Source organism: Aythya marila, assembly GCF_965140915.1.
Source record: "Aythya marila genome assembly, chromosome: 1".
Taxonomy (NCBI): Eukaryota; Metazoa; Chordata; class Aves; order Anseriformes; family Anatidae; genus Aythya; species Aythya marila.
This window is the reverse complement of record NC_139042.1, coordinates 118326916-118344944: the sequence shown is the minus strand read 5'-3', so window position 1 is coordinate 118344944 and position 18029 is coordinate 118326916. Positions and strand designations below refer to the sequence as shown.

Sequence of the window (18029 nt, the reverse complement as noted above, 5' to 3'; positions counted from 1 at the left end):
TAATGGAAACAAGATAACAAATGGAGGAGGGATCTCTGTTTTTTTATGTTGTTCTTGACCTGGTGAAAACGAGTAGCTGCTCAGGATGCATTCTTCTTAATTTTGTAAGCCCTTTCTCCTTCTTCCTGTTTTTCTCCTCTTCAAGTGGGTGTTTCACCTATTTCTTCCTCTGCACACACCCAGTGAAGCACTGGGATGGGTAGTGCTTATTGGATAATGTAGTTCTTTAAGAGTTTCGCAAATGCTCTTGCGCATAATGTTATGCCTTGAGGGCTTCATTTTGCTGGGCCAGTCAGGCTTCCTCATGTGCTCAGCACTTCAGATTGCATTGAACTGGGTGACAGGGAGACTGTCACAGCCCACCTGGCTTGCCTCCACAATGTTTCTTGCTGGTTTATGTTTTGTTTGCTTGTATCCTGTCTCCTAGATTTAGTGCAGGAGCATGGCACAGTCCAGGATAAAACATTCTGTGCACTTTCCAGAAAAAGCTGTTCCTGTGGACCATGAGAACAGTCACAGCCTAATGCAGGTCTTCGGTTGAACAAGCCGTGAAATGTGACCTCAGACCAGGTGGGGGTCAGGTCTCATGAACTCATGGCTAATGCTGTGGATTCTGTTGGGAATTCCTACAAAAACTGCACAGATTTTTTTTCAGACCTCCTGTGGCAGGCTTTATCAAGTTGTCTCCTTGCAAAGAGTCTCTGGCAGAAATACCACAGAGCCACAAATCAGTGACCAAAGAAGCTGCATGAGGATGAGCGCTTGCCACAGCTTGTGGAGTCAGTGCAGTGGTTATCAGTCCCCTGGCATTTGGGGTGAGGGAACTGAGAGAAACTCTACGACAGAGTTGTACTGAGCCAGATTTTGGAGCTCTGTAACAGATTTGAGCATGTGTGGGACTCAGCTCAGGGCTGTTTTGATGGTGCAATGCGAAGGAGATCAGTATCAGACCGTAGGTGGGCTGTAAAGCTAGAAAATGAGTGGAGCAGGGATGTTGTGATTGTCTGTATTTCTAGAAATGTATTAATCTCTTGAAGTCATTAACAGAGGGGACAGTTTAATTGCATTTTAATGCTAGGATCAGAAGTGTGTGGTAGACTGTGTGGAGCATTGCACACACAGAGCCAGATTACCAAAATCATCTTGCTTTTTAGATTGCAGGGGAGGAAATCACTTTCCTGATGCTGCAACTTTCCATTCTGTTTACTCTGTACTCTCCACAGTTTTGTTTTTCCAATGTTCAACAAGTTTTCCTTCAAATTTCTGTATTCTTATTTTGTTTTGTTTTTCTCACATGTTAGAAGCTGGGGTAGAGTCTGGGTGTAACTTTTTCTCAGTTTAGTAGTGACTCAGGAGGTACATGTTTTCAAGCCGTTAGATATGACTCCATTCTATGTAGATTTGTTTTAGCTATTGCTTTGCATTTAGAGGTTTCTGTGGCTTTTATGTTTGGTTCAGGGAGAGGTTTGAGTCTCAGGAGAGTTGATTTTGAACTGAAATGGCAAAAAAATTTGTTGACTTTTTGGTGACATGCATTGTTTTTGCTTGTGGGAGCATTCATTTGACTTCCTGCTAGTCATCCTTTTCCAAAGCATTTCGAAGGCTATCCATTGTTGTCAAATCATTGCTGATACTGTTTGTGTGCAATGGAATATATCCCAGAGAAGTGATCCTTATACTTTCTGCCAAATAAACGTGCCAGTCTTACAGATCAGTTATTAACTTCTTGTTTGTGCAGATCCTTTTGGAAAAGACTAAGAACTAAATAATACACTTATTTATTTATTTATTTTCACCACATTCATTGTTCAACTTGGCATTTGAATCCATGACTTTAGTTAGACGACAAACACCAGCTTTCATTCTGTTGCTGGCCTTGGATAGTTGCAGTTGCCAGAAGCAACTGAAGTGAAAGAACTATTAAGTAACTACATTGTTACGTTATTTGACCAATGCAGATAGATTTGGGGATTTTGCTTTTTTTTTTTTTTTTTCCCAGATAGAAGTGTTTTCAGATGTCTTATGTGCATTTCTTTTTATTTATCACACACACACACAGCCTTAATGCAGAGGAATCAAACTGTCAGCAACAGGTCTTCTCCTTAGAGCTCTCCATATCCTGTGGACTTCTGATGCAAATGGGAATGTTTGGCTCTTCCTAGAGTTAGATGCATTGTGCAAGACTCCTGGAAAACTGACAAGCACATAATTTACAGCCAGGTGTAAAGTCAAATGACTTCCTCTAAGTCATCAGAGAGAGTCATGATAGGAACACAGCATGTATCTAATTCACTTCAGAGGCAATGGCAACATGAAGTGGCCTCCGAGCCAGTGGCTCAGCCCCGCTAACAGCATGTTCAGGTTCTTCACCCCCATGTTTTTTCAGCCAGCCCAGGGATCTATGCTATGCTGTTATCAACACCCAAGTTAGGCAGTGTGAAATTAGCTCACGCCCATGAACTCATGCGCAAAAGATGCAGCTGCAGCATACACATCCTGTCTGGAACAGAGACAGGAATAGGATCTGTTTCCTCAAGGTTTCCTACGCGCCTCCGCAGCGAATTGTCCCAGCATCTTGTACTGCAAAAATCTGGCACATCCTTAGAGTAAGTCCATCCTGTGTCCTAAACAAAGGAGGGGCCTCGCAAAAGTACAGCAAAGCTAAAACAATGTAACACTGGGTGTGCATAAGGTAAGACTGCCATGAAGCATAAATGCAAGGGGATTGAAGCAGAGTCGCTTAACCAATCTGCCGTTTCCTAACTTGTGACTCCTTTGTTGCATAATCCTAATGATTTTTTGAGTTGTTTTTGTGCCTATAATGCTGAGGTGAATTGAAGGATAAGGGCAGAAGAGATGAGAGGTGGTAGGAGAAAGATAATAGCAGCATTAGTAAACTAATTTTGTGAGGTAGATATTTTAGCTATGTACTTTGAAGCAGCTTGGTTTTGTAAAGGCCGGGATGTGAAGGGTGAAGACCTGAGGAACTTCTTGGGAGAAAGGGGCAAAAGTATGAAGGTATTTTCAGCTCAAGGCAAGACAAATTACAAAGGGCTGAACTTTGGTTCCCAGCCCAGAACACACTGAAAACCACCGCGGTTGGCTACGGACTGGGATAGTCCCTTAAGAACAGACAAACTTTCCCAGCTTTTAAGTTGTGATATTATTACATGTACATATAGGCTGTATAAAATTGCTGCTGGTGGAGTCGTTCCCTGTACTTTTTGAGGCTGACCACAGCAGTGACAGTGGTAGCCACCTAAAAATACACATCCAGAAGCCGTGCTTCCAGTAAAGGAAGCATTGTTCTGATCCAGTGCTAACACGTACTACAAGCGCCCTTAAACACAATATAGAAAAACTTCAGATTAGGAACGTGGAGAATTGTAATGTTGGAAGCAGGAAAGGACAATTAAAATATTTATATGATACAGCCACTGGACAAAACGCAGCACTGATGCATGCAGGGTCTGATTTTAAACCAAGTGGTGTTTTTGTTTTGTTTTGTTTTGCATCTCCTTTGTCACTGGTGGAGCTATTAATTTCTTTCTCCAATACCAACGCTCTGCCCCGTGCAGTTGGGTGCTGCGGCAAGGGGATGTTTTCCAGGAACCCCATGGCTCTTCCCAGGGCTGGTGACACAGGGTGTGGCCTCCCCGTGCCTCCGGCAGCAGCTCTTCGCCAGGACAGATCCTGCCCTGTTGGCTGCCTCTCAGCTGGGCTTGTTGGGGGGAATCGTTGGAGGCAGATGCTTGCACTGGGACAGTCCCGCACGCGTGGCTTTCACCTTGCTGGGCTTCTTGTTTTTTAATGTAGTTCAATTTTTTAACCAGTTGCCTTGCCTCCTCTCTTTCCCCAAGCTGGCAATGTGTTTTTCTCAGCTGTTAACTGCCAGAGGGTGACGAGTTGCTGGCTGGGGGCAGGAAGGAGGAGCAGGCGCTGCGCTTCCAGCTGGAAGTGGTGAGGGAGGACACAGCGGGGAGATGGAGCAGCGCGGTATTTTCCTTCACTCAAGTCCCTGCTCCCCCGGGAAAGCTTTAATATGAACTGAGGAGGAGTTTCAGTTGACTCGAGCCAAAAAACATCTGCCAAAGTATGCAGCATGCTTCCTTTCACATTTTCTCTTGCAGATGGGGCTCCGCTGAACCCAGCTCTCCTCTTCATCCTCACCATAAACAAAACCATACGGAAATAAGACTTGAATAGCCCCGCTAAGAAGCTACAGAAGCTCTTCTGTTCTCTGCAGTTTTCTCAGTGAGAAGATTCAAAGATAGAAACTCCGCCCTGTCGACAACTGGTAAGTGAATGCATCTGCTGCATAGAGCGTAGCTGGCATATCTGCTGCCCGGGCTGAGAGGACCTCATGGCTGCTGCCCGAACCCAGGGGACTTGGCACGCAGGCCGTGCTCGTTCCCAATTTTTCCCACCAGAAAGACGTGGGGCATCGCCTCGCCCCTCTCCTGCGTTATTTTGCGTGGGAAAACTTCCAGCGCAGCTCGTGCACGGGGGACGCGCGCTTACGGTTTTAAAGCCTCCTTCAGGTACGTGCTGATGGCAGCAGCGAGCAGTGAGTGCGGGAGCCCACACATGCACAGGCGGAGCCGGCCGTCCCGAGCCCTCAAGCCATCACACGGAGCCTGCCTCCACCAAGCCTCCTTGAAAGCGGAGCCGGCCCCGCGGGTGCGCGCCTCCGCCTCGGGGGCGCGCCCCGGGCTTGCTGCGCGCTCCCCCCCCTGCGGCGGCGGCGGGGCGGGGGGAGCCGCCGGCCCGGGGCAGCCCCGCTGCGAGGGGGGGGAGCGGGCGGAGCGCGGCCCGGCCCGGCCCCGGGGCCCCCCTCGCGGGTGGCCGAGCGCACGGCTAACGGGCAGCGGCGGGGGAGCCGGGGGAGGCTGCCCCCGGCTGGAGAGCGAGGAGGGAGAGGAGCTGGAGCTGCTGCTGCTGCTGCTGCTGAGCCGCTCCGGGCCGGTAATCCTGCGGGGCTGCGGGGACGTGCGCGCCTCCCGCGGGGGTACCGGGAGGAGGAAAGCGGCTCTGGGAAGGGCTGCGGGCCTAGAGGGAGAAACGAGGGATCGCTAGGTAGGTGCTGCCCGCTGCTAGGCAAAGCCGGTAGGTACCGGCGGTCTGTGCGGGGGGGAGGGAGGGAGGACAAAGCCTGCAAGTTTTGTGCTGTCTGCTTGCTAAAGCCTCCGGATTATTATTCCGCAGTGGAGTTGGTGTTTCTGTCCTCGTTGCAAACTGGGAGATCCGTTCTGCCGTCCTTTCTCGAGTTAGGATCCCCACTGACGGGAATGGGAACTTTTGTCCTGGAACCAAAGCTCGGCAAAGGCAGTGAGAACCGGTCTGTGTTATGTAGATGTAGAGCTGGTGTTGCCCAGTTGAAACTCTGTTTCTTCGTTTGTTTTGTCCCTCTCTTCTTTACCGGCTTCATGCCAAGCTATTTGTAGATACAACATGGCTACAAAAGTATTTAGAAAGGGCAGCTTTGTAATGGGATGAGATTACTTGGTGCAACGTGACAATTCTCTTACAGCTAAACTGTATGCAAATTGTGCAGAAAAGCATATAATTTCGAGCGCGGAGAATGCCAGTGTGCTAGAGCTGTCACTCCTAAAATTTAAAAGCTAAGTTCAGGGAGGGCTTGAAGAAAGAGGAAACGTGTATGAGTGGGACTTCTTATGGACCCATTTCAGACCAAGGAAATATTACCAGCTGAATAGGTTCTAGAAGTGATATTTTTGAAGGAAAAATATCTTTCAGCCTGTACATAAGACTGCACCAGTGATACGCTTGTTTTCCTTCCCACCTATGTGAAATAAATCTGTGGACCTTTCTTTCTGGCTTGATACAGTACCTGAGTCTTCAGCATGTCTGTCTGTCTGTCTGCTGAGCTGAAGCAGAGACAGGTTAAGCCACTCTTCAAGCTTACGGCTCTTTATTAAAGCAGCGGTATTAAGGGTGGATAGGTCCCATGGTCTCCCTGAGGGTCTTCCTGGCCATATGAGACTTCTTCTGCCGATGGGATGTACGAATCATCCCCTGAGACTCTTAGTGCCCAAGTACTCCTCTGTTGAAGGCAGGAGGAAAGCTGCTTTAGGCAAGCAGTTACCTGGTGGGAATTGCCTGTGGGAGCAGCTGTGGAGTGTGTAGGCAGGACAGCGAGGCCTGAAAACTGTCAGAGAGATCTCAGCTGCGCGAGTACTAGGTTGTAAAGGTGTAGGGGAATAGGTGAGTTACGGTGGTTGGCGAGACATGAGTCTGATGTGTATCTTGTGCTCTGCTAGATAAAGGCTTCAGAAGGTACGTATGGGTGTTGCCTCACAGAGAAGGGAACACAGTGAATGATCTCATTCATGGCAGCAAGTCCTTGAGGTGCTCCTTGTCCGCTTTCTTTTCAGAAGTCTGAAAAGTTACAGGCAGAGATGGTTTTAAAAGATTTTGTATGATCGCTTTCTTCTTTGTGTGGCTGGTTTTGGATGGAAGATGGCAGGGAGTGGGAATAGGTTTTTTTTTGTTTTTGTTTTTTTTGATAGTTTATTTGTGCTATTAATATTCTTATCCTGGGCTCATTTTTCTGGATACACCATGGTTAGTGTGTCTCAGTAAAGGTTTGATCTGTCCTCCCCAGACAGGTTTATAAGACCTCTCTCAAGCCTGCCTCAGCTGAGATGTGGCTGTCTGCTTCTTGCACATAGCTTTGTGTGCTGCCAGGTGTTCAGGTTCAAGTATTTTGGCCTGGAAGAGGACACAACCAGGTGGGTTGCTTGAAGATGTAACTTGAAGACTGCCCTGAGTGTCCATGAGGCAGAGCCCACCATTGTCTCAAAGGCATCTGTAAGGAAAAACTCTCTTTATTTTCCCCAATACAGCTTGCAGCACAGAATGTTGTTTTGTTCATCTTTGTGTCTTAAGATTCAGGTTATTTTACGTATAAAAGTTTGTTCATACTGGGTGTGAGTGTATGGTGAAGATACTGTACTGTGGCTCTGTAGTTAAGGGCATTTTAGGAACAGGCTCAAGCTTGCTTGAAATACTGCTTCAGACATCTTCTTACAGATGCTTACGAAGTCTTAACTAAACAAGTTGAAATATACACCATGTTTTCTAAGAGAAGTTTAATTTTTCAAGCTTGTAAAACTCATTTGACATTCATTTGAGTTATGTCCATTTTTGCTAGACTTACTGAGAAACTAGTAAAGAATACTGGGAAATCATTTTATGGGGAAACAGTGTAGAGGGGTTTTTGGTCTTTTTCACAGTTTCTATTTTCTGCTCTTTACTTAAAAGGGCAAGAGCTTGGTAGCAGAACAAAAGAAAAAAACACACAACCTTCAACTTCCCCATTAATCCACTTTTTTCTGCTTCCAATTTTGTAATCTTACATATGACTAATTCTCTACCTATTTGTAGTCTCCAGGGGAAATTACAATAGAACTTTTTCTTTTTTCTTTTTTTCTTTTCTCCTTTGGTGTGTGAACTTCTTTAAATGCTAACTCTTCATCTCTTATCCTACAGATGATCATAAAACCTTTAGCTTTTCGTGATAGATGTTCCGGTTGCAAGGAAAATGTGATGTGCAAGCTGTTGTTGCCACTGAAAATCATCTTTTAGTATCGAAATTCATCTGCTTTCACTTTGCAGTTCAGTCTTTTAATTGTTGCTATCAGAAGCTGAAAAGTTCTAACTAAGAAGCGGAAAAGTGGCAGGCAGCACTACACTAGCTGGTGTGTGCTGTTAAAAATAGGAACACAGGTCTTGCTTGAAGTATCAGCATCTTTTGAAAACTTAATTGGATAAATATAGGTGCAGAGTGGTCAAAACACCTCACAGTAATGCAGATGTATGTGTTGTCTTAAAATATTACATCCTCTTTAAAGTTTATTTTGGTAGGGTGAGGTAGCTCTTCAGTGTTCAGAAGAAAGTCAATATTCATGCTTATGGGCAAAATTGAAACCTTGCTGTCTCAACAGGAAGACCCTTCTCATTTGCTCTGTTGCAATGCTGTATTTTTAAGTGTCCTCTGGATAATGCCCAAAGTCTGCATGTAACTGTTTGTGTTGCTTCCACTCCCAGCCCCAGCAGCAGCAGTAAAACTGGAGCGCATTGTGCTGGAGCTATTCTTTACATTCCTGCATCCGTGGGGAGCCAGGAGGAGCAAGGCAAAAACGTGAATAGCCCCCACTTGCCCTGGCTGGGAAGGGAAGGCTGAAAAACTTGAGAAGCCACAAAGCTGATCCTCCCTCCTGTTGGAAGAGCAGGAATGGAGTAATGCAGGGACTGGTTTTTAAAACCAAAAAGGAGTGAAGTTCTGACTTAATCAGCGAAGCTCTTCTTAACATCTGTTGATTCACAGTGCAAATTTCCATTTCCTTAGCAGAAATATTGCTTTCTTTTGGGCCACAAGCCAGCAGAAAGCTGTATTTGTGAAGTGGGTGGCTAACAGTCTTAGATTTCCACAGGCTCTTCAACTCACTTTTAAAACAACATTTTCTCTGCCTTGAGAGTACAAGATGGAAATGCTAAAATAAAGATCAGAGCTGAGAAAAGCTCTTTGTTATACTGAAGCTTCCCAAGCACAACGGTGCTTCTTTTTTTCACTACTGCTTTCAGGATTCTGTGGCCAGAAATGAAATGAGAATGGCGTGAGGGGCATGTCACTGCCTTAACCAGAGTGCTAGGAGAGGTAGGCAGTGGAAATATGCATACCTAATGGCCATTTAACAGTGAATACAAGGTGTGTGCATGGAATATCGTGTGGGGTTGGGGAGGAGGACTCCCTTTTCCAGGGTAAGAAAGGAATTGACGTGTTTCTGCCATCGTCGTCTTTTTCTCTTTTCCAACATAAGTGTTAACTTAAATATCTCCCTCACATTTTGCTGTTCTGTGTTGCACTGGCAGTTGGTGACTCGTGTGGGGGAAATGATCTATTTAGGGAAAGGGAAGCACCCTATTACAAAGCAAGGGGTACTGCAGAGAAAGAACTTGTTTTTTTTTTCCCTGCAATGAGAAGAGGGGAAGGTGCTTGGCCTCTTAAGAACTGCTGTTGCTGAATGAAACCACAAATTTATTCATCTTTTTCCAGTCAAAATAGGTATTTCCTGTTTCTCTGAAGTTCTTGAACCTGCTTGTCTACGTCCTCCACCAATGTCATGTCTGAGCACCCTGGAAACGCTATCACCTTGATCTTCACAGTGCTTCGGGTAGTCTGAAGTCAATGTATAGAGCTGAGACCAGGAGCAGGGTTAGTAGCGTAGATGGGAGATACCCTGTAGGGTTTGTTTGAACATAAAATTTGCACAAGATTAAATGGAGCCATAATATTAAATCCAACTGATGAAGCGCCAGAACAAGTTAGGATTTGTCCATATTGGTGAATGTGTACGAGGCTCACTAGCATGTGGTAGCTAGTCTTGATCATGCCCCGTGCATAGGCAAGTTACTGTTTTCTCATTCAGTTAGCTGGGAAAAGGCAGTTTTCCACTGGAAACAGTTAAAGGGAAAAAAAAAAAAAAAATAAGCTAGCTCTGCTTGCCCAAATGTTTTGCAATATTTAATGAGACAGGGTGACAGTTACTTGCCTCAGCTGGGAATCTGGAAGGCTGTAAAGGGCTTTCCTTCCCACCCACCTCCCCCAGTTTTATAACTGCCCATGGCAATTTTAATCCCCAGTTCACAGAGGGACTCGGAACTGTGTCAGTAGTGAAGTGCCGCATGGTTCAGCAGCTCTGATGTAGCAGTACTGCTTCAGTCTCCTTTGGTGAGCATCCTCTCCTTTCCCTGCCCCAATTCCCAAGCGCTGATGTTGGCAGATCAATAAAAGAATACTAAAGCAAGAGGGCAGGGATGTATCCTCCAGCTCCTCTACTGAACAGTTCTTGATGCTGTGTGTGCACAAGGGAAATCAACCACAAAGTGTCCACTATGTGCTCTCCCTAAATAGCATCTCCCATTGTTGCTGGAGACAGACTAGTGGGCTGGACGGACATCAGTGTGACGTAGCAGGGCTGTTATCATGTGTGTGCTCCTCAGCACGAGCTGAGCAGCACAGGCTAGGTGTGTAGACTGGATTCTGACTAGCCAAATGGTTAAAATACTGGTCACTGTAAATACCATTTGTACAGTTTCTTAAGATTGACTTATTCTTGCAAAACATATTAAGAAATTACTGTTACTTCATCTTAATTGGAGCAATTTAAATTAAATAGCTATTTTCATTCCTTCTAAGCTAATGGCATGCTGTAGTTTGTTTTCAACTAGGGACATCGGTTCTTAGGTGGTTTTGTATTATTTTAAAGATTTCTAATTTAGAAATCAAACATGGGTCTTATTCTTCAGATTTCCCAGGGAGGTTTTCTTACAAACATTGGCTAGTGTCAAAGTGATTTTTTTTTTTTTGAAGTTGAGTGACTGAAGTCAGCTAATGCTACTTATTAAGTGGCTAAAAAGGATATTTTACATATTTAAACATTTAAAAGGTTTAACTTCAGGCAACACAGTTGAGGAAATTCAGACATTTATATGTTTGTGCAAGGCTTTTCAAAATTTTAGCAATTTTTTTAATGGCCAGAAGCTGTTATAGTATCTCTGCAATGCAATTATGTGACAAGCAGAAATAATGAAGCTGAGTTTCTGATGACTTTCTGCGTGTAGACTTTCTGATGTTTAATGAAAGACGAGCTTATGGGGTTTCTTTCTTCTACCCGGCTGCCTACTTATTTTTGCAAAACTTGCAGAGGTCTCAAATACATTAAGTTCTTAATCTCCTGTCAGATTTGACTAAAATTAGCCAAAGGGGTTTGAGAGTTGTATGGGGAAGGAAAGAAAGGGCAGGCACATCTGTACATACAGTGTACGATTGCATAAATTTCACTTCATGCTCAAAACATGTGCAATATAACAGAACAAAGAGCCTTTTACTGCATTTCATGCTCTAATGACGCCCTGCATCGTCTGCTGTGTCGCATTGAATAGCCATCTAATAGCATGTGGTGGTGCTGGAGGCTGGGCTGGATTTGGTGTGCTCGGGGTAGCAAGGAAAAGATGCCAGCGGTCAACACAGCGGGTCCTGCTTGCAGCGTGCCTTGCTCTAGAGAACTTCCAGTTTTATGCTGAAGCAAACATCAGGCTTCACATTATATCCCTGCAGCAGTGCAGACAGTTGGGTTATAGGGGACCAGATCTGTGCTGCAAAAGAAGTCTGTCACCCTGCTGTGACTCAGGAAGGTGAGCCATTTGTTGTCTCAGGGCTTACCTGTTACTCGCTTATCTCCACTAAGAGACACTGCACATACAACCCTGGGCATATCCGATGCTTAGCAAAGATCAGGCAGGGGAGAACAGCTAATGTGTATAAAAACACAGGAAACTCACGAGGAAACTTATGTTCGCGTTGTTTTTTTTTCTTCTTGTGTTTAACCACTGTTGAAACTGAGAATCAAATGGCAAAAATAGACACTGCTTCACCTGCAGCAAGCCAGACCAGGCTGAGAAAGTAACAAGTGAAAGCGAACGGATGATTTGCAGCAGATGAAGCTCTCTGAAGGACTGGACTGTAAGGAGCGTGGGGCTGTGTGTCTGCAGCGAGTCCCTGCCAGGAGCACTACCCGCTGGCCCCCAGATCACACTTTGTTGCTCTTGGTGGGGCTTGTTGGTGTTTTGGCCACTGTGGGACAGCCTCTGTGGGAGGGCTGCGAGGACGTAAAAGTGTATGGGTAGGGTGAAATGCACCTCCGACTTCCTAGGGGTGACTCTCTTCAAAAGCAAACATCCCAAACAGTGATACATCAGTTCTCAGTTTTGGGTAGGGAAGTGGGTGGTGTTAACCTTTGGTGAGGTTTGAGGTCTGAAAGCCTGAAATGGGAAGAGAAGAATCTCTGTGTAGCACAGAGAAAAAACATATAAGCTTTCCCAGCATTCCCTAGTGACTAATTTAGGCAGCTTTCCTGTCAGACAGATGGCAGTTGAAGATTACCATCAGACATAATTAGCTTTCCTTATGTATAGCCAGGGAAACTAAAGTGCATAATTCAGGGCAGTGAATTTCAGTATAGGCCAAATGCCCCTGAAAGTTATCACTGCAGTATGGGCTCTTGTGGTGTCATTTTATAGCTCTGCATCATTGTAATTCTGACAGAAACATGTAAATGAACTTATGCAAACTATTCCGTAAGGAACCGAATTCCTGTATAACAACTAACACAGTTGTGCTGTGAAGGATTCCAGTTCTGGTTTTGTGTCTTTTAGCCTGCACCTTTGCCCTGTTTTCTTCGCTGTGAATTTGATTTCAGTTTTGTCTTGGGAAACACACAACTAATGATACTTCCAACTCAGATAGAGCTACATCTTCTTTGGAAGCTCGTTAGCTTACCAAATAACATAAAACATAAAATAACAACAACAAAACCCAACAATAACAGAAACTTTAAAAAATTATTTACTTATTTTAAATAGTAAAGAATGCAGCAAGATGTGAATGGATTTTATTCTGAGATGTAAACTTATTGGTGTCTTTTCCCATTCAGAGAATGTAGGACTCCGCATTCTGTGTTACGTGTTCTTCATTCAGTACTGTGTCTTTCAACTGTTTGGTGTCTCTTAGCTCTGGAAATCCTCAGGGCAAGTACTGTTTGGATATTGTATGCGGTAGTTTTTCCTGTGTACGTATTTAAGAAATGAAACAAAGCACCTAAAGCCTTTAGGGGCTCTTCTGCTACCTGTACAACAGTTCTTTGTTAGCTCAAAAACACTTTACACCCACAAAGCATTCTCAGCTGTGAAGTTGCTCATTAGAGCTTTTCTTATCATGTTTTTTGGTTGTTGTTGTAAATAATATTTTTGAGCTTTAGTGCCAAGAGAAGGAAACTACATGTAGTGAAGGCTTTTGAAAACAAACTTAATACTTACAGTACTTGGGCTTTTCTAATTTTGCAATGTCTGTTTGGATTTAGCTTTCTTATAGTAGTTAGCTGTTACAGTGTGTACAGTGATTAACTTTCATGACCCAGAGGCAATGTGAATGTATTTGTCGCGGTGCTGAGTTAAGAGCACTAATGTTATCAGAGAAGTTGCTGAAACTGTTGGTGTCCTGCAACTTACTTCTAAGCTGGCAGAGTCCTTGCCAGCTTCCAAGACTTGCCAGCAGTATGGGGTGAGTGCCACCACTTATCTCCATTCCACCCCCTCCCCTAAATTAATTTAGCTTTACACTTTTCACTGACTTGTTTTGCTACATTCCTGAGGATCTCTGAGCTCTCTGTTGGCACATGTGTACCATGAAAGATTGACTTGCCAAATCTGCTTTTAAGGGTAAATGCCATCTCAAGCAGCTAGTTTTTGGTGGTGGTGAGTGGGTATGCGTGTGGTGTGTGTGTGTTTTAAAGCAGTTGGGGCAAGACTGAAAGCAACAAAGCAAAAATTAGTGAATGTAGCATGCTTAGGGCTCTGACTACAGGCATGCTTTGCGTGTTATTTCATTGAAAATTAAGCTGTTCAGTTTTGTGTGCTGGTACGAGTATGTTCACCGAAGAACAAGTGTATGAGTTCACCTATTTGCTGGCTCATTTAATCCACACAAACCTGTATAACGTAACTTCCCCAAACTGACTGGTAGGTTTATTTGCATAATTCCAAGTCATTCTTGTGAGAGTTGAGGTTAAATCACTAACTCCAAATCAGCTGTAGCTGGATGTTTTAGATATCCTAGGTGTTATTAGAAGACAAAGTGTGCCTTGTTTTAAAGTGAACTTAAGGCTGTGGGTGAACGTGCACATGTAGTACAGATAAAAGTCTCTGAGTGGACCTTCTTTATTTAAATTGACCATGTTTTCTGGGAAAAATCTGGTGAGCTGATACGTTTTGTAACTGAACTGTTTTGAAATGTGACTAATTTGGCTATTTCCAGCCTTTTTTTCTTCCACCTCTTCTGATGTCTTTTATCTGGGAAACCCAAGAAGGATTGTTCGCTTGACCTCCAGCCTCTGACTCTGCAGGCATTCATGGACAAAGACCAGTGGGTGTGAATGAGCAAAGTGATGCTGCAGTGGGGTGTGTATTTGTTAATCGTTTTCTGTTTTCTCAAGCATTATGTAGTATGTGTCTTTCTTGTTTGAGAGAAACTGGAGAAGCAAAACAACCCAAGACTATGATGCTCTATTCCTTCAGGCAGAGCAGCTGCCTTAAGTTGACAGAAACCTCAGTTTTGCACGTTAATGTATGAGAAAAGGACTTGAACTCTGACCCCCAGAACATGTTGCAAGGCTTGTTTATATTCCAGTCTTTCTGGAAGAGGAGCTGAAGGAAGAGGGGAAAGATGGGCTAAAAAGGTACAGCGTTGGCCCCGCAGTATGTGGGAGGAGCCTGCGTGGACTTAAAGCACATATTCTCTGTGTGTTTTGTTCTATTGTGCACATGTTGGTGTCTGCTGACACTTCTGATGTGTAATATATAAACAGGAGTCCATCTTAGGCTGGCTAAAGCTTTAAATGTTAATTCAGGAGAGTACAACAGGTCTGGAGGAAACCTTTCAGTTAAGGCTGTCTTACCGAATTTGATGGTGGTGTGTTTGATGTTGTTGTTAATCATTTGTTTTTAGATGCAGTTTGAGCTGAATTTGTAGTGTTTGTGTTGATTAAAGCTTTGGGAGTCAAGGAAAGAGAACTATCTGCTTAGCTTATACCTGCTTTGGTATTTGCATGCCTAAGTTAGATTTTGACAGAACCCAGAGTAACTGCACTGCAGCTCTGTTGCTGGGTGTGGGAATAAGTGCTGGTCTGTGTTCAAATGCATAGGAGGAATTTATTTAAAAGAAAAGAAAAAAAAAAAAAAAAAGTAAAGTGTGTTGGAGGGGGAGGCCTGTGGAGGAACAGGATAGGCAAAGCATATGAAAATGTCTGTTCCCAATGTCTGTGCACCTTTGTGGAAATTGGCTACTTCCAGCTAGTCATCATTTCAAGGTATAACTATCAGCAAGAAGCTGGGACTTGATTGTGGTTGTAGACAATGTTTTGGGAAATCTGTGATGCTTAGAAAGCACCAGTTTGGTAAGAATCCAGTAGTTACTATTTTTATTCCCCTCTAAAAACACAAGTTGGATGTGGATCTACCTAGGGCTGCCTTATAAACCCAATTTAGCAGTGTTTAACTGTACTACAAAAGGTATGTAATTTGGTGGAATGAGCCCCAAGCCATTTTGGAATGTTAGGGAATATTGTTTTCTTGGAGGGGAAAAATAATTAAAAATGGCAAACCAGCTATCTCCTCTTAATGCTCTCAGTTTAAGTTGTGCCTACACCATACTACAGAGCGTGCTGATGCCTCGAGCTGGGGCCAAGGATCCCCACTGCACTGTGTTGATCTGAGTCAAACTGTTAGCTCAGCTCTCACGGGTGACATAGCAACCCTACTCTAGCCTCAGGCTGGAGGGGACATGTTCTGCCTCTCAGCAGGGCTAATTAACTCAGCATCAGACCTTTTTACTGAACACTGTACCTACTGTGGCACCTGGTGCATGTGCTCTGTTGCATTTCACACATCCAGGTTTCCTGGCAGGATACCCTGGCTGATGATCTGTAGCGCTGTTCTTCATCTGTGGAGCAAAGTATTTGGTGTCAGTGTAAGTGATGCTGAATTCTGTGTAGATAGACCCAGAAGTGACACCTCTATGAAACAATGTGCTTCAATAACTGTGGCACAGGATTGCAGTGCTGTTTTAGAAAGTTTATAAAAGCTTGTAATAAATGACCGTAGTCTTGTACAGGTGTTTTCTTGCTGTCCAAGAAACAGTCAGAAGAGTGAATACAACCTCCTTTTTTCTATGGTCTGTTCCTGTGCATTGTTTCTGCTCCTGTACCCACTGCAGGGCACGTGTAAAAGCTGCTGGGTGCCCAGGCGGCAGTAAGAGGAGTGGACAAGGGGTGACATTGAACAGGCTGTATCGCACTTGATAAATAGGAGGGAGGAGCAGGAGACCATGGGCATGGTGCTAAGGCCGAGTGAGTCAGGACCTGCATTGTTTTGGCAGCTTTTCCCATACTCTCTGCATTGATAGCATGTTTTTCTGGCTTATCTCTTACATGCACACGAGAGAGAGGCTGCAAACTCATGTTTTACAGATCTTGCCTGAAATGTTGGAGGGTTTGGGTCTAGGTAGAACAAGCCTCCAGAACAACTTGTCTGTATTTAAAGTGCTAATGGGAACAAGGTGAGTGAGCAGGGCTGGAGATGATGGTTCTGGGTGGTACAAGTGCTGTGTTGCCTGTCATGCACATAAACTTCCCTTCCTAGACCTGCCTGCGGCCTCCTGGAAGGGAGCTAACTTCCCTCTTCCACCAGCTGTCCCATGTAGGTCAATTCAGATTGCTGGGGTGAGAATACAGAAGAGCTGTTGACTGGACCTGAAGACTTTATTAGCACATTTTAGCTGAAGAACCTGTTTGCATAGGAAAAGTTTTTGGCCTTGTAAGTAGAACTGGAGAATTACAAGAGCAAAAATGATGCAGAAATCTCCTTGAAGATTTTGGACTGAAGCAAACTGAAATGGTAATTTTCTGAAAAATACAGCAGAAGTTGCCATTCCTTGTTGCTTGATTCAGCTGGCAGGCAGCTTTGCTGAGGAGCAAAAATACTGGTGTATTTGAAATACTGGTGTATTTGAAAGGCAAAAATGGAATAAGATAACCACCATTTGCCCACAAAATGATAAACTTATTTCAGTCTCTTACGGTACATTTACATTTCACCATTAGTGGGGTGATGAAAGAGGGGGAGGCAAGCACTTAAGCCATAAAAACAATCTATTGCTTCTTCCAGCCTGTCCTGAAAGCGCTGTGCAGCCATGCAGAAGGTCCAAGGTGGATACAGCTCTAGTCTGCTCCTCTCCGCAGTAGATTAATGTCAGCAGAGGCTATGTTTCTGGCAGTAGTAGCTGATAAAGGACAAAGGTTGAGTAAATCTACTGAATTACTGAATCGACTGAATGTTAGCACTGCTGTGCTATTAAATCTACTGGACACCATTGCCTGCAGTTGGGTACATAAAGACAGACAGTCTTGCTGCTACTTCCTAAGTTTTCTGTAGTTGTTGGAGGTGTTAGGGAAATTTTGGAAATCTTCCTGTCTCTGGGAGTGTCTGTCTCTGCCTCTTGGACCCATCAAATGATAGGGCAGATAGAGCCTGATAATGTCTTATCTTCTGGTGCAGGAGTAATCTTTAACTGCTGGTAAAGATCCTACGTGTGACATCATGGTACAAGTCCCCAGTGCCATTTTGACAGAGAAAAAGCTTAGTTTTAGGGCGTTGTGGTTGTGTAGACCTTCAGGAACAGGAATAACTGCTTTATTTTTGTGTGGGGAGGAGGCTTGAAAGAAATATTTTCCAGTTAACATGTTGTTAAACTTAGCATGTCAACACTGAATCCCTTTTGCTAGAGATTTAGAAATGTAGCTTTAATTCAGGGCCACTTTGCTGGGATAATCCAATATATCTGCCTTCCTCATTCAAACTTAATATTTCTGAGGACTTCTTTAGAAAATAAAATTGAAAGGGATCACAAGAAATGATTAAAAACTTCTTTTAAAAAGAGTGTAAGGGAAGGCACTAGACTGATTCAGCAGCTTTAGTACCTTTAAGACTACTGCAGAGCTATTGTATTGTCTGTTACAGCATTTCTTTCCTGAAAAATAAGAAACAATGAACTGTATTGCACATGTTTAGAGCAAGAACTGGAAGAGGTAATGGTGAATAATATATAGATCTGGCAGCAGAAATACCTATACGTGTATTGTAATATGCCCACGTTTTGGCAACTTAACTTGAGAAAAATGATGATGAGAACTCTGGCTTGTCAGTCTGCTGCATAGTTGTGTCACCAGGCATGCACCTTGACCAAAAGGAAACAGTTCTGCAGGACTGGTGATTGCAAAAACTCCCAGAAAATGCTGACTGTCTTGAATCCTAACATTTCTTTTTAATCTCGTTTCATAGTTTTTCTCCCTGTCCCTTTAAATTTCAAGGTCCACGCAGCACTCACTTCCCTT

The 18029-nt window shown here is 44.0% G+C and overlaps 1 protein-coding gene across 6 annotated transcripts in view; it reads left to right on the top strand.

The window, feature by feature from the left end:
• Positions 1–3620: 3620 nt before the first annotated feature.
• The window catches only part of ST3GAL6 (ST3 beta-galactoside alpha-2,3-sialyltransferase 6), a 42024-nt gene continuing 27615 nt past the window's right edge, over positions 3621–18029 (top strand). The window contains exons 1-2 of one of the 6 annotated variants that reach the window (XM_082774243.1): positions 3621–3960; positions 4131–4297. Coding sequence is in view for 1 of the 6 variants with exons in the window: in XM_082774242.1 (XP_082630368.1) it covers positions 14028–14040 (13 nt within the window). In the remaining 5 variants the exon portion in view is untranslated. Of the gene's footprint in view, positions 3961–4130; positions 4298–4522; positions 4542–4702; positions 5077–6733; positions 6753–14019; positions 14041–18029 lie in introns of those variants that run through there. The other 5 variants (XM_082774241.1, XM_082774246.1, XM_082774244.1 and 2 more) reach the window with 5 other exon arrangements.